General features: G+C 50.1%; 1 protein-coding gene across 2 annotated transcripts in view; it reads left to right on the plus strand.

The window, feature by feature from the left end:
- Positions 1-15,643, plus strand: part of PDE10A (phosphodiesterase 10A) — a 569,171-nt gene that overhangs the window by 223,188 nt on the left and 330,340 nt on the right. For both annotated transcript variants that reach the window (XM_059176573.1, XM_059176572.1), the window contains exon 2: positions 10,160-10,294. In XM_059176573.1, coding sequence (XP_059032556.1) covers positions 10,160-10,294 — 135 coding nt within the window. The remainder of the gene's footprint in view (positions 1-10,159; positions 10,295-15,643) is intronic.

Raw genomic sequence — 15,643 nt, forward strand, 5'->3', positions numbered from 1 at the left:
GGTAAGAACACCAGTGTCATAGTTAGGAGCAAACAGGGCAGCATTAGATTAGAGGGAGCACCTTCTGTTTTCCACTAATAATGGCGAATGAAGCAAAGGAAACCCATTGTGTTTGCTTCATATGGCAGCACTGGACATGCCTAAAAAATGGCATGTCCTAAAAAATAATGTCAGGATGAGACTAATCAGGTGAAATTATCTGACATCCTGTAAAGAATTCTGAACCATTTGAAAAATTTGGAAAAAATGTATCTAATTAACATTTACAAATTTGTGGTTTAGTGCCCATCGAAGAAATTACTTTGGAACCCTTAGGTCTAGAAAATAGTGAAAATTCACAAAATGTATCATTTCAGCCCCAAGGATTTATAATGAGCTGAGGTAAGGCTGTAGGAAGCAGTTCTCTGAGGACATTTTCAGCAGCTTTGGGAGTTTAATTAGAAATTTAGTTTCCCTTCATTTACCTATTGGCTTCTTTTGTATAGGCTATCTTCACTTTATACCATTTAAAACATTATAATCAATGAATTAATTAAAAAGAAGAGAGCACAACAACACAGGACGGGGGATGTGTGCAAACCAGTAGGTCTGTGCTTGCCGGACGCAAAGGCACAGAGAGCTCTCTCTGATGTGAATGATGGTCACAGGGTAAGTCAGGAAATATCCTTGTTTTGTTTACTTTTCCTACAAAGGAACTGTTTACCAGAAAAAGCTTCTGGATTCCATTGCTTTTTAATTCATTGTGGACCACTGATGGAATCTGGAAGCACTTATGATGTCAGAGTCTGTAAGTGGCACTTAGAGGGCGGACAGGAAGTCTGGGTGACAATGGGCTCTCTCTCCTGGTGCTTGGGCAGTTCAAGCCCAGCATTCTTCTGAGGAAGCTCTCCTGGGTCTTCATTCATACCCCAAGTGTCATTTACCTTGAAGTGAATAAAGAGTGTTTTCAAGTTAAGAAGTAATGATTGGATTGGGGATGAAATCATTCCTCACCAAACACCCAAATCAAATTTTTTTTTGAAATGTTCTTTCTTGGCTCAATGTTGAGGGGAAGTGATGAAAGGCACAAAGTCAGAAACACTGGAAGCTGTTCTCGGCCAGAGCGAGAGAGCCCTTCAACCTGGCCCTCCTGGGCCACCCCATGGGGGGCTGGTTCTCATCCTAACCATGCAAGGCAACACACATTTTATCTCTAAATAGCACGATTGGACTTTGAGAGTCCTTCTTTCCATCCGGTGAATCTCTATCCATTTCACTCTTTTTAACCCTCTACTTTGAAAAAAATCGAAGATATTACTGTTTCGTATGACATTCTTAATTTCTGACACTATTTACAGACGACATACCTATGATCCATGTGGTTCCTTTGCCCTTTTCGAGACAATGCATGAGCACCGTCAGTGACCTCCCCAGACCTGGCACTGAGAACACTACTGCGTAACTGGCCCAGCCAGAGCAGGTGGGGGTGGGACTGTCTTCGATTCCTGAGACTTGACTTGCATTTTACTTGTCCCCAACAATGCCTGACCTCTTACCAGTCACATCCCATCCTTAGTTCAATGAGCTAAAAACCACCCAAAATGCCTGTCCAGGCCTTCCTTCGTGAGGATGACTGTTCAGCGAGGTCAGCCAAATCCCACGTTATTTAAGAGCACTTCTCAGTGTGTTAGGTTGACTGGTGTTAATTTCAGTCCCTGTGTATTGTTTATCGTTGGCATTCACCCAAACAAGAAGTTTGGAAATAACAGGACATTTAGGTTACGAGGCTTGGTTTTAGGAGAATTTCAGGTAGGGGCTTTTTTGGTCCCATTTTTTATGCCATGTTGTTTTTTTTTTTTTTAACACTGTTTTCATAGCCGTGCGTACTCCTTTAGAGCAGGGCTAGTGGGGCTTCCAGTTTGTTTTTGTAAGGTGCCCCTGGTAAGGTGGTAGATGGGGCTGAAATCCTCCCTATTCTGCTCTGTGTTCTGCCCTAAAGGGGCATCTTTTCCAACCATACACATTGGAGATTTAATAACTTAGCAGGAACCCTGAATGTGCACACATTGAAATTCTGAGAAGAGATAAGAGATAAGTGAGAAAATCACCCCCAAACTATATACTATCATTTTTTAAAAAAATCAAACAAAACTGAAACACTTAGAACAAAATGCCTTGCTTCCAAGAAACAACCATTTCCAAATCTCTTGTTTCTGCTTGTTAGCAATTTATTTCCCCGTTACTAAATAATATACTGCCATTTCTTGATGATTTCTTTGGTTTATAGACGTCATCCCCCGAGTTCCTGTTACTGAGCTGGGGGCTGATGCTAACAGTCACTGGCTCCCATACACATGCTCTGCACGACCTGCCAGGTCGGCGTCTTGCCATCACGGTTATTGGGGGAAAACTGTCATTTGTGTTATTTGATCCTGAGCCAAATAGGGTATCTGGATTCCATTTTTTTCCCCTCTTGTACAACTTTTATTTTCCCTGAAATTAACATTAGCTTTGTTTTGTCATGTGCTTATACCTTAGTTGTACCTTCGTTTTCTGGCTGTTCTTACATTTTTGCACCAGATGCCCTGAAAGATCGGTCACAGAGCCGACAGCACAGTTTCCAAATGTATTCAAAATGTGTTTGAAAGCAGTCTTTCAGCTCTGCCCATGTCTTGTCCATCTGAGTGCCCTGTCCCATTATGCCCAGCTCCGCTCTTCCTGGACAGGCTGCACCTGTTGTGGGCTTGATGTCCTGGGTCCTGTCACTGTCCTTCTGGGATGTCCCTTCACAGCCCCACTGTCTCATGCTTCACTTTTCCCTCGTTTATTCCTTCATTTCAGCAGAGCACACCCTAGTAGCTTCCTGACAAAGGGCACCTGGGAGGTCCATGTCTTGAGATCGCATATGTCTAAAAATGTATTTGTTCCTCCCTCCAAAATATTTGCAATGAGTACAGAATTTTAGGTTGAAAATCATTTTTCATCTGAATTTTGGACACTATGGTCTGCTATCTTCTAGTGTCTGATGAAGCTCTCTTCTAATCTCTGCTTTGTTTGTGGCCTCTTTTCTTCTCTGGGAATTCTGGGGCTCTTTTCTGGATCTCACTGATAACACATTTCACAGTAATGTGCCAAGGTCTCTTTAAATTTGTTGTCTCAGACATGGTGTGTACCTCAGCATGCAGACTTATAATATGTTTCAGTTCTGGGTTATTTTTCTGTATTATTTCTTTGATAATTTCTTATCCTCAGATAAGAAATTTTTTATTCTGTGCTAAATTAATCCTTGTATTTTCTTATCTCTTCTCTCCTGTTGATGTATTTGTATTTTTGTTCTACTTTTGGGAGATTTTTTTTTTTTCAATTTTATTATACAAAGTCCTCATTGACCTTTGTAGTTTTTAATATTTTATTTTAATTCCCATAAACTCTATACTGTTCTCCAGTTGTTCCTTTTATAGCATTCTTTTTACCATGAATACAAAATCTTTTCTCCTCTTTCTGAGACTACTACAATGTTAAGAACATTTTCCCTTCCTGTATGGTCTCTAGCCCAGATTCTTTTTTAAAATTTTTTTAAAGTATTTATTTATTTACTTATTTGAGAGGGAAGAGAGAGCACAGAGGAGAGGGAGAGGGAGATGCAGACTCCCCGCTGAGCAGGGAGCCTGATACGGGGCTCCATCCCAGCACCGTGTGGTCATGACCTGAGTTAAAGGCAGATGCTTAACTGACTGAGCCACCCAGATGTCCCTGTCCCAGGTCCTTTTAACTCTATTATTTTAGCCTGCTTTCCATGTTGGAAGCCTTCCTCCAGTATATTCATACACTGGTTGCCACCCTTTCTCATTTAAGTGTGAGGGATGAGAAAGCAAGTTGGAAGCTGGGGAAGGCCTTGGAAAGTTCTCTGGGCGGGAATTGTTGCTGGCTGAACTTGATAGAGTGTGATTGCAGGAGGAGATTCCCTCCCACACCTCAAATGTCAGTACCTGTAGGTCTTTTCTTTGGTAGAGTTCAGTCTCTCCAGGGTAGAGACCTCCATTTCTTGTCAGAGGCAGGGGTGGGGCAGGCTGTATGCCTAGAAGCAGGTGCTCTGGGAGCAGGATGGGAGGAAGGGGTGGGAGCACTGTTAGGGACACCTCGAAATCTGATCTGCGGATTCTCATGCTGTTTCCGCTAGTGCAGCCTCATCTCTCCGCAGTGTGTCTAAGCCCAGAGGCTCCCTGGCTTCGTTTCTCCAAAGAATGAACACTTTGTTTCTTCTGGGGGTGGGAGAAGGTATCTGGGCATCTAGAATCTCCATGTGCAGGTTTTCAAACCGATCCCCCCTGTTTTAAATCTATATCCAAACCCTTCAAAATACGTCCACATCATAGCATCCATCTGCAGATGGTGAAAAATTCACAAGAGGACCTAAAAATCTTGCTGGGCTCCCACTGGCTTGGCACCGAGAGTGGGAGAGACATTGGCCCCCGCGGAGAGAGCTGTGTGAGAGTCGGGGTCGGAACAGTAAGGAAAGCTTCACGGGGCACACAGGCAGCAGACAAGTGCCTAAGTTGTAACCGCTAGCACATCTGGTAGATCCAGGACAAGGAGATGAGTGCCCCAGGTAGGAGCTGAGAACAGTCATTATAAATGTAGCGTGAACAGTTTTATTTTCATATGCTTATGGCAATATGTTTTTTTTCCAAAGACTGTGTTTTAGCACTTGCTTTGGCAGGATGTGTACTAAAATCGCAACTATACAGAGGAGATGAGCATGTCCCCATGCAGGAATAACAAGTAAATCCATGCTATGTTTCACCATTTTAAAAGAATTAACCAAAGTTGACCAAAAGCCTAAATGTAAGAGCTAAAACTATAAAGCTCCTAGGAGAAAATGTCAGAGGAAAGCTTTATGACCTGTATCTGCTGAGAATTTTTTGGACATAACACCTAACTCACAGGCAACAAAAGAACGAAGAGATACACTGGCCTTCAACAAAATGAAAAAGGTGTATGCATCAAAGGACACAATTAGCAGAGTGAAAAGGGAACTCGTGGAATGGGAGAGAATATTTGCCAATCGTGTTCAACGAGCACGTAAAAAGAGGCCCAACAATCACGAAGTGTTTGGGAAGAGCAAAGCAAAACCACACTGAGGTACCACGCCACACCCATTGGGATGGTTATCATTTTTTTAAGAAGAAGAAATAAATAACCAGTGTTGATGAGCTATGGAAAAATCAGAATGCCGTGCGTTGCTGGTGGGGATGTAGAGTGATGTAGCGGTTGCAGAAGACCGTGTGGAAGCTTCCCAAAAACTTAAACATGGGATTTGGGATTACCATCCACCCAGCAATTCCACTTTGGAACAGACGTCCAAAAGATGTGACGCGGAAGCTGGAAGAGGCCGTCGCACATGCGTTTTCACAGCTGTGTTAATCGCCATAGCCAAAGGTGGGAGCAACCCAAGGGTCCACCGACAGATGGATAAACAAGTTGGGGTCTCTCCGTATAAAGGCATCCTACTCAGACTCGCAAAGGATGGAGAGTCTGGTCTCTGCCCTAACATGGATGCACCCTGGACATTTTGTTCGTGAAAGAAGCCGGTCACAGAAGGACAATGGAGTAAAGCGTGATTCCATTTATTTGAAATTCCTGCAGTGGGCAAACCCGTAGAAGCGGGAGGTAGAACAGTGGCGTCCACAGGCCGGGGAAAGGACATCCGGGGGTCAGGGTTTCACGGCCACAGAGGTTCAGTGTGAGAAGATGGAAAGCGTTTTGGAGATGAACGGCGATGATGTCTGCACAATGAGGTCAATGTGCTGAACACCATAGAAACAAACCCTTTAAGATGGTTGAAATGGCACAATTTTTAAAAAAATCAAGTGAAGCGTAGTCATGAAAGGGACTTTGGTTCACACATACTCATTTCACTCAGACACTCCCAACCATCTTGAACGCGTCCTCTCTCTCGTTCTTCTTCAGGACAGAATCCTCTTGTCTTCACCTAGCTCTCTGTTTTTCCAAAATGCAAAGGAAAGTCACTGTCCCATCCTTCCCGGGGGCTTACCACTCTGACTCCCTCCAGCACTCCCTCCCACCGTGGTCAGGCTCCGAGTCCTGGGTGGTCTTGTCCGTGAATGTGAGTCCACCATCCGCTCCTGCTCCCGGGATCGGAACCTCTTGTGCGTGCTCTGTACCGGGCCACCGTCCAGGCTCCTCTGCTCTGCGTCTGTCCCCCTGCGAGTGTCGCCGTGTCCCGTCCACTCCTCTTAGACGGGCTGGCCCCTCCTCACAGCTGTTCGCACGGGTCCCCAGCGTGCTGCCTCCAAGCCCACTATCTTGATCTCGGGCCTGACGGTCTGAAACATGCTTGTAGCAAACCATAGCTTTGCCGCCGTCTTCCTTGTACAAGGTCAGGTGCTCACTCCACCTCAGAACCCAGGTCCCTGGGTCTCCGGGGGGCTTGTGCCGCATCTTGAAGCTTCCTCACAGCCTTGCCGTGCAATACCAAGAGCAGATTCAGAGAATTAAAGAAAAGGAAGGAGCTGCTATAGAGAGGAGTCCCTACCGGGAATTTCACAAACTCAATCAGTTGTAAGTAATCCGTGGATTTCTCAGTTGTGGCCCCAAGCCTTCCAAAGAATCCCTGAGTCTTGGTGTGTATAGAACTCCGGCGGGGATGCAGGGCTCTCGTCGGGGCTGCCTGAGTCTGGTGAGAGAATGGCTCCGTGGTCTCTCTGTGAGGCTTCTGTTCCCATTGTTTGTCCTCAGCGTGTGATGCCGCTGCGTGGTCCAGGCTCTGGGGGGGAGGACTCCCGGCGTAAAGGAGCCTGCATTTAATGTCACGTTCAGTCCCAGCCCCCGGGACAGAAGGTGGGGGAGCTTCCTGCTCTGGTCGAATGGGATGCGGCTCAGGGAGAAAGCTCCGTGCCACGGTAACTTGTGGAGCTCTGCTGGGAGACATGGAAGGTGGGGAGATTCCGGTGGAGCCCCCCAGCTTCCCAGACACAGTGCCTGGCTGGGGAGAGGAAGGCGGCTCCCCACGGCTGAGAAGGGCTGCATCATCCTCACGTTCTGCCGGGCCGGTTTATTGGCTTTTTCCCTGGGCCTTGATTCATCGGGCTCGTCTCCCGTGCCACCCAGCCCCCCGCACACTGAGAGAGGCTTAGCCTGTGTTATGTGGGGCATGTGCGCGCACCTGTGCGTGCGGCTGTGTGTGCGTGTGCACGGGTGCGCGCACCTGTGCGTGCGGCTGTGTGTGCGTGTGCACGGGTGTGTGCACCTGTGCGTGCAGCTGTGTGTGTGCACGGGTGTGTGCACCTGTGCGTGCATGTGCACGGGTGTGCGCGTGTGCACGGGTGTATGTGTGTGCACGGGTGTGTGCGTGTGCACGGGCGTGTGCACCTGTGCGTGCAGCTGTGTGTGTGCACGGGTGTGTGCACCTGTGCGTGCATGTGCACGGGTGTGCGCGTGTGCACGGGTGTGCGCGTGTGCACGGGTGTGCGCGTGTGCACGGGCGTGTGCGTGTGCACGGGTGTGTGCGTGTGCACGGGTGTGTGCGTCCTCTCTCCAGTGCTCCTCCCACCCCTGCTTCTCCCTTTCACACTTACCTACAACTGTCCTACAGGTTCCTTCTCCTTCAGGGAAACTCGGCCCTTTCAGTGTCCCAAAACACAGCATTCCTGGAATTTGCTGAATGGCTGATTTGGGGGAAATCTAGATCGAATTTAGATGATGCACCTCGGACACCCAGGCAGCCCCTGTTGTCTGATTCTGAGAGCAGGGGCAGAGTGTGGTTCCAGGATGAATGTTTTTAATCTTATTTGAAACTTTTTTTTTTTAAAGATTTTATTTATTTATTTGACAGACAGAGATCACAAGTAGGCAGAGAGGCAGGCAGAGAGAGAGAGAGAGAGAGAGAAGCAGGCTTCCTGCGGAGCAGAGAGCCCGATGCAGGGCTCTATCCCAGGACCCTGAGATCATGACCCGAGCTGAAGGCAGCAGCCCAAACCACTGAGCCACCCAGGCGCCCCATATTTGAAACTTTTAAATCCTGATTTCCATCTGTATAAAAACACTGTTGCTTATCTCACAACCTTTAGTAATCCGTATGCCTCCAAAGCTGGCCGGTTCTGCGCACACGTAAGGGCCCAGTCCCAGAAACCCCACGAGGGCGGGCGGCTCCGAGTACCATGGCTCACTGAGGTGCCGCCCGGCTCCAACCGTCCACTCCCACTCCCTGCCTGGGCTGCCAGTCCCCTCCCCGAGGAGCCACGGCTCTCCTCCAGCTGCCCTGCTTGGAACTCTCCATTCTGGGTCCATCTGCAGGACGGGAAGAACAGCCTGTCTTGGACCTTTTTCTTGCCAAGTTGCTCCCTGGGGGAGTTACTGGGGCCCCGAGCAGAACCTCTTGTGTTCATACACACACAACACACAACACACACACACATTCTTTTGTGCCCCGGGGATGAGATGGGTTCACAAACAGCCACGGCTTTGTTCACGGAAGGATAACTGTCCCTGGCTCCAGATGCGGGCCTGCGTCCCGCCGGTCTCAGAGATGCCCATTTCATTCATGGGAGAGTTAATGGGTTTCTCTCAAGGAATTCAACTCCTGTTTCCCCTGTTCTGACAACAGACCCGTCAATGCCTGAACCCCCAAACCCGGCCACTATTCAGGCTCGTGGGCCCGAGGACGGAGGTATCGCTGCCCCCCAGCTTCCCCAGATTTCACGGGGAGCCACACCTCCCACCGACCTTTAACTCACTCTCTCTGCAGCGTTCATGGTGGATTTTCCATCACTATCTACTCCTCTTGTTTAAGGAAGATACCCGGGCTCTGTGTTTTAGCCTCAGATGCTGTCAGAGCCTCCTGCAGTCCGAAAGGAGGGCAGGGGATGGGTCCCCCAGGAGCGGCGAGCCCGGGACTGTCTTCATGCCCAGGGCTCCCCGGCGGTGGCCGGGCCAGGCTGACGGGTGGCGCTGCAGCCGGCAGGCCCCGGGCAGATTGGGTAGCCTGGGGAGGAAGTCGTCGGGTCCCTCCACCTAGAGCCTTCTTGACTGGGTCGTGAGGGGCCGGAGAAGCAGGGCCCGTGCCGGCTGTGGAGAGGTCGGAGGCGGAGGCACAGACACGAGGTAGCCAACTCCTTTGGCTCTTGTATTTGTGTTTTTGCTTCCGCACAACCGTGATTACTCCAAATGTGCTGGCGACGGTTTCGCGGTGTGTACGTACGTCGAATCTGCCTGGGCGCGAGCCGCCGCCGGGTCGGTTGTACTTCGGTCAAGCTGTCTGGGAATATTGTGTAATGGTGAGGGACTTGTCAATCCAAGATATTGATTACATATCAGAAGTCATCCTCCCACAACCCGTCCAGAGGACTTACCGTCCACTGTCAGGTGACGGGTCCCAGACACCTGGGACCTCGTCTGTCTTCTGCTAGTCATGCGTGGAAGGTGCGGACAGTGACAGAGGCCCACGGACACAAGCTCAGGGCTGCACCCCTGCCAGTGCTCCTGTGCGCCTGCCCCTCCGCTCCGTCCCGCACCCCTGCCAGTGCTCCTGTGCGCCTGCCCCTCCGCTCCGTCCCGCACCCCTGCCAGTGCCCCTGTGCGCCTCCCCTGCTCCTCAGCCCTTGGTGTCCAGGGGTCGCCAGCCTCATCACCCTCCTTAACGAGAGCAAACCTCCTTGACCTTTGGGAAAAGGGGCTGGCTAGGCCCCACGGCTCCCCCATACTCATTTCTGAAGTAAACCTCTGTCATCCCTGAGGATCTGTTTCCCTCCTGGTCAGCGCTATCAAAGCCCAGCAGGCTCCAGATCCTCCCTCAGGGAACGAGCTCGCTCTTGATTTATGGTAAATACCTGGGAAGGTCCTCGCGGAGTTGAGCATCCTGCGAATTCACACCCTGGGCGCCTCGGAGCGGGACGTGTATCGGGAAGGTGTGGTTCCCCGGAATCGGGTGCGAAGGCACTGTTGATCTGCTCCATCATGCTTTCCCCGCCAGGCTGCTCCCCTGAGGGTACGGATCTAGAGCAGTGGTTCTCGAGCCTCGTGCGTCACGACGGCATTCGTCCCATCAGGCCCATCTCACACACGCCCCATCTGTTGCTGGAGGCTTCCAGGTGGAGCCCTGCTCCTGATCATAGTGTAAGGAGTCGTCGACATTAACATCCTGTCCTGTTGTCCCTTCCAGCCAGCTGCTGTCCCTTCACACTGAGAGGTGGGAGCAGAGGACCGGCCTTGCTGACTCTGAGAAGCAGCGCGGACTCCTGGAAGCAGATGAGCGATGAGCCAGCGGAAGGCAGAGGGGAGTCCTGCCACGCAGCAGGTACACGGGGTCCCCGCTGCGACGCACCAGCCCTCGGGCTTGTCTCACCTTCCTCTGTACCCTCATCCTCCTGGGCGGGGTTCTCCTCGACAAAGTGCCCACAAAAAGTGTCCGGGATGGAAAAGATAGGAGGGTTCTCAGTGTAGAATAGTGCTCTGGAATGTAGGCTTACTGAATTTTCCAGAACACCTGCATGGCTTTTCTTTCACTTCTTTTTTCTATTTAGCCTCTTTTATTTTTTGAAGTTGAGTCAGACGTCTTCTTGATTAATACCGCTGCCCAATTATTACTTTAATATTACGGCGAAAAATAACGCCCCTAATCACTATCAAGCACAGGCATTTTCAACGCAAAAATCATTTACATACATTTATCTGATGGTTTTTATGGCAGAACAAAATATCCAGCAAAGAGTTCCTAATTCACTTGACCTTTTTCGGAAAATGGGACGATTAGAACCTCAGAGGCAAAGTTCCTTCAATACAAAAGCAGAGTTTCTAAAGCAGAGAAGCTGGTAGCTGTGCTGAAAAGAGACGAGTTGGTGTGTTCAGGCGTGTTTGTGACATGGAACTCATAACTTCGTAGCTGCTCGTTTTGTATATTTATAAAACCAAAAGGACTTTGCGTCGGGCCGCGGAGAGCTCCATTTTGCTGCAAGTGTGGCTCACGTGGCCGTGGCCGTTCATTCTTCTGTAAATACCCGTAGCCCCTGCCCGACACAAGTTTGATTCTTGGTTCCGGGACTCCATGTGCGCGGGGAACGGACAGTGAGCGAGCTAGAACGGGAGCCCGTGCAGATGGATCCACACTGTGAAGGGTGTGGGAAGAGCGAAGCCGGTGGGGGCCTCTCGGAGACCACACGTGACCTCAGCGGTGACATGTCAGCCTGCATCGCTCTTCCGTGAGGACCAGGAGGAAGAGCTCCTGGGCAGGCCCGGGAAGGGGGAGGCAAGTGTGAGCCGCGAAGGCCAGGCGGCCAACGTGCAGGACAGGGCAGCGTGGGGGAGAGCAGGACGAAGGGGCAGAGAGGAGCAGGGTCAGAAGGTCCTTGGAGGCCACGGGCTTGGGTCCCCACGTGTTAGGGAAGCATGAGAGAATGTGAAGCAGAAGAGTGATATGATCCATTCGTAATTAGGAAGACCCCCGGGTCTCCATGAAGGAAGCTACCGGGAGCAGGTGGGGAGGCGGAGCCTGAATGAAGGTGGACAGGTGGCGTGGGGGCAGCGTGAGCAGGGGGGTGGCACGGCTGGGGCGCGGGGGCAGCGTGAGCACGGGGAAGTGGCGGGGGATCCCCTTTGGAAGACACCGTTGGCGAGTCTAGCTGGTTGACTGGACAGAAGTACAAGGAGGGAGAGAATGCAGAGTCCCGGTTGACTGATGTGTTTGGATCTGGTTTTCTGTCCCGGGTGCATTTGTCCTGATGGGCAGGATGGGGGAGAGGCGGCGTGCGCGCGGGGGACACAGGGACTATGTTTTGGACACACTAAGAGGGAGAAACCAGGTAACTACCCCAGAGCCACGGAGGGGCCAGTGGACTGCGTGGTTGTGGTGCTCGGGGGACACGTGCGGCTGCAGATACTTTGGGATCATAGACGGGTGTGGCATTCGAAATCTGTGTGCTGCTTGAGACCCCCTAGGGAGCACCGCCAGGGGACCCCTGAGAAATGGGCCCGTTCGGGGACTGGGGCGCTGCCAGCATCGGTCCCCTAGGGGGAGGAGGAGGCTGGGTTAAAATGGCCCAGGAACCAAGAGGTGAAAGTATCTCAAGGAGAAAGCCACCGACTGGCAAACACACAGGAGAACTGGTGGCAGGACGCTGGGGTGAGGATCCCGTGGGGACCGGCGACCTTGACAAGGGCCCTTCAGTGCAGGAGCCGAAGGAGAGCCTGAGAGTTCCCGGGGCAGAAGGGCAGGAGGAATGGAGGCAGAACGTGTCCATGAGCTTCATGGTGCAGAACAAGGGATTGGATGACAGTGGACAGCGCAGATGGGGGTCAGGACGGTCTGTCTGTTTTTGTTTCTGAACCTGGGGCAGGACAGATCGACAGAACCCTACCAGCAGCAAACGGTGACATCTGACAGCCAGGGCAGATTTTCCCCGTCTGTGGGAGGATCAAGAGCAAAATCAGCACCTTCTGTTCAGCCTTGATCAGAGGAAAAGGCAGCTCCTGACTCCTGTCCAGATGCCGTAAGAGGAGAAAGAGCCTAGGAAGATGTGCGCGCACGCACGCACACACTCACACCCACACACACAGAGTTCAGTTCCTGTGTCAACCTGAATTCCAGTGTGAAACCAATACAAATGTCCTCACATTCCCGGTGGCCACACTTGCTGAGTGGCTACTCACGGGCCAGCAGAGAAGTGGACGATTTCCACCGCTGCTCCCCATTGTAAGGGAAAGGGTATTTTTAAAGGAAGATTAGCATGGGCAAGGAGGAGATATTTGTGGGAGAAGGGAACAGAGCAGACTGGCAAGAGGTTGGACTAAAATATGAATGAACTGTAACCCAAACATGGTGAAAGCAAGATCGCGCATTTGAAGAATTAGGAAACATTAAAGCTAGGTCGCCCATGAGCCCGGAAGAGGGGAGCATCATTGACCAGTACTGACCAGGACTTCATGAAAGAAAGAAAGGAAACCCTAAAAATACAGTAAAGGTGGCTCCAAGAAATGCATTTCAGAATTTCATTTGTGATTCAACTCTTTGCAGACCTGAACAGGATTTCCTTGAAACTGGTTGTTTGGTAATTTACAAGGGAGCTGTCCACCTGCGACACTTTGAGACGTGAATTCTAAGGCTCAGGGAAGGTAGCTTCCTACACCATGGAAGACCTTTGAGTCCCACTTCAGCCCTCGTGGGACCTCAGTGAGCAGGGGTTGGGTGGAGCACCCAGGGACTTAGTTCTTCAGCGAATCCCACTCGGGAGTGGGACCAGGGCAGGGCTAGGGGAGCCGCTGCAGCACCCGGCTCAGGTCCGGGATCCCAAACCTGATGTTAGGTCATGGTTACCATCAGCATCGCATCAGCCACATTCAGGATCCAAGAGGATTCCCTGGACTTCCCCAGGAATTCCCATAATTTTAAGACTATTGTTTCCACGGGAAAATATTTTCTGAGTTTGAAGCAGCTGGCTTTCGGATCACAACTTTTGTATGCTAGCATCCCTGGGGAGGATGACAGGGTTAACATCTTCCAAAAACTTCAGTAAATTCTTAATCACCTACTCTGATAGGGAGAGCCCTGAGTTAAGTCTAAGAGGAATGTGTCCTCTTGGAAAAACCCTTGTGAAAAATCTGCTTTTCCTCGAATGAAACCACGTAAAACTGTTATTCACAAGCCTTTTTCTCCCTAAAGTCTAAATGGCAAATGAAGATAGGATCCGAACATCCTTCATACTAGTTCCCAGAGGATCCCGTTGTTAGATAATGAGAATTAAGAGCCCTCCAAGATTCCCTTTTTATCCTGGCTGACAGGAGGCTCCTAGCAAAATGTATTCACTTAACTGCAGTTTGAAGTTTGAACAGGGAGGAATGTCAACCCTGAGGACGAAGAGAACCATTAGGATGGGGCACAGGGTAGCGGGAGTGGGACGGGGACTTTGACTCCAGTTCCAATCCCTGGATCTAGCTGAGTGGGGTCAGAAACTGTACGGTACCAGTTACCTTACGGGACATCAGACTTAAGTACTTGTTAGAACACTAATTCATTGACTCATCATGGCAGTAAGCCCTGTCTAAGAGCCAGAAAGCTCCTGCCTGGGACCCATGGAAAACTCCTTCCTGATACTGAGACGTCTCAAAAGCCAATACGTCATCAGAAGGCTGCTTGGGGAGCGCAGAATGAGGGCGAGCGGAAACAAGTGAAGGGTGTTTCATTCAGACCAAACTAACATCCCTGAGGTCCCCTAGTTGCCCGGCTGGGGACGTTTTGCTGGTGGTAGAAATGCTTCTGCTTCTCCGACTCTACCCCTTCTTCTCTGTGCAGAGTCATGCGCGTTGCTAGAATGTGCTTTTCTGGAACCACTACAGCATGTCAGCCCCTCTCTGATTTTTCCTGCAATGTGTTTCCACCACTGATGTTATTAGCATGGTGTGCCAGGAACACTTCCTTCACCTCCAAGTTCTTGGAGGGGCCTGGCCCTGCCCGCTCTTCCGTCTCTCTTGTCATTACCTGTGTTACCAGAAGCAATCTCAGTGTGAATCCAAATGAATAAAAATCTTCCATCTTTGAATGAAGCCCCCATCCTTCAGCAAAGGACTGCTTTAGTTATTATAGTAACTGTGCAAAGGCAATTGTCATATTTTTAAAGTTAGGGAATCTTTTTAAAAAATAGACTCTATACCTTGCCTTTCATCAAAATTACCTATATCCTAAATGATAACAGCCATCTTATATTTCAGATGAATTACAACCAGAAGCTTTGGATGAATCATTTTCCAGCTAAAGGTCCCGTTACTGTTGGTTATATGTGATGTAATACAATTGTGTCATATCAAATTATTTGAACAATCCCTTGAATTCATGGAATTTGTCGTACCACCCCAAAAAGTATTTTTTGAAGACCTGCACGGGATTTGGTGCCATGCTAGTACTATAGGAAACATAACCAAGTCAGAAGCAACATTTCTGGTTTAAAAGGTTTTGCCTTTGAAAGGTCCACAAGAATCCCTGAGTCCTGTCCCCAGGGGCACCATCGTGGGGCGGGGGATGTGCTGGACACTGGGATGCAGGGGGCCACCTGCTGTGAGACGGAGGTTTGCCCTTGACATGTGGCCACAAGGACAGCAGGGTCTGCAGTAGAAAGGGGTGCCCTTTGAAAGGAAAGAATTTAACAGGCACAGACAGAACCGGGTTAACGTAGAGAGCGAGGGAACCGCGGACACACACTACAATCGTGTATGTGGCTATGGACTTCCTGCAGCCGGGGCCGGCGTTAACTGGCTGGTTCTCTACAGGGCGTCTGTTCCTCTTCCTTGACCCGACGTGTGGGATGGTCAAGCTCAGCATTAGGAGAGGTGTTTCCGTGCATCTGCTTGGTTTTGCGTCTCTTTGTGTATTTATTTAACCTCGGACTCTTCTCCTAGAGATTGAAAACAGGGGTATTTCCTGTTCTGTGAAACCTGTTCACAAAACCTAATCCACAGGGTTTTTTTTGCTGTCGATCCAATCCCATTGGTTTCACTTCCCTCCTCAACAGTCACCACGTTGGTGCATTTGCAGGTGGGGGCGGAAGGACAGACGTCCCTGAGGGATCCTAGCTGCGACACACAGCGTCCGGTGTGTAAACTCTGTGTGAACTCTTCTTGGAAAGGAGCCCATTCCAGGAAAAGCAGGGTTTCAGGGAAG

The sequence above is a fragment of the Mustela lutreola genome, chromosome 6 (assembly GCF_030435805.1).
Source record: "Mustela lutreola isolate mMusLut2 chromosome 6, mMusLut2.pri, whole genome shotgun sequence".
Classification (NCBI taxonomy): domain Eukaryota; kingdom Metazoa; phylum Chordata; class Mammalia; order Carnivora; family Mustelidae; genus Mustela; species Mustela lutreola.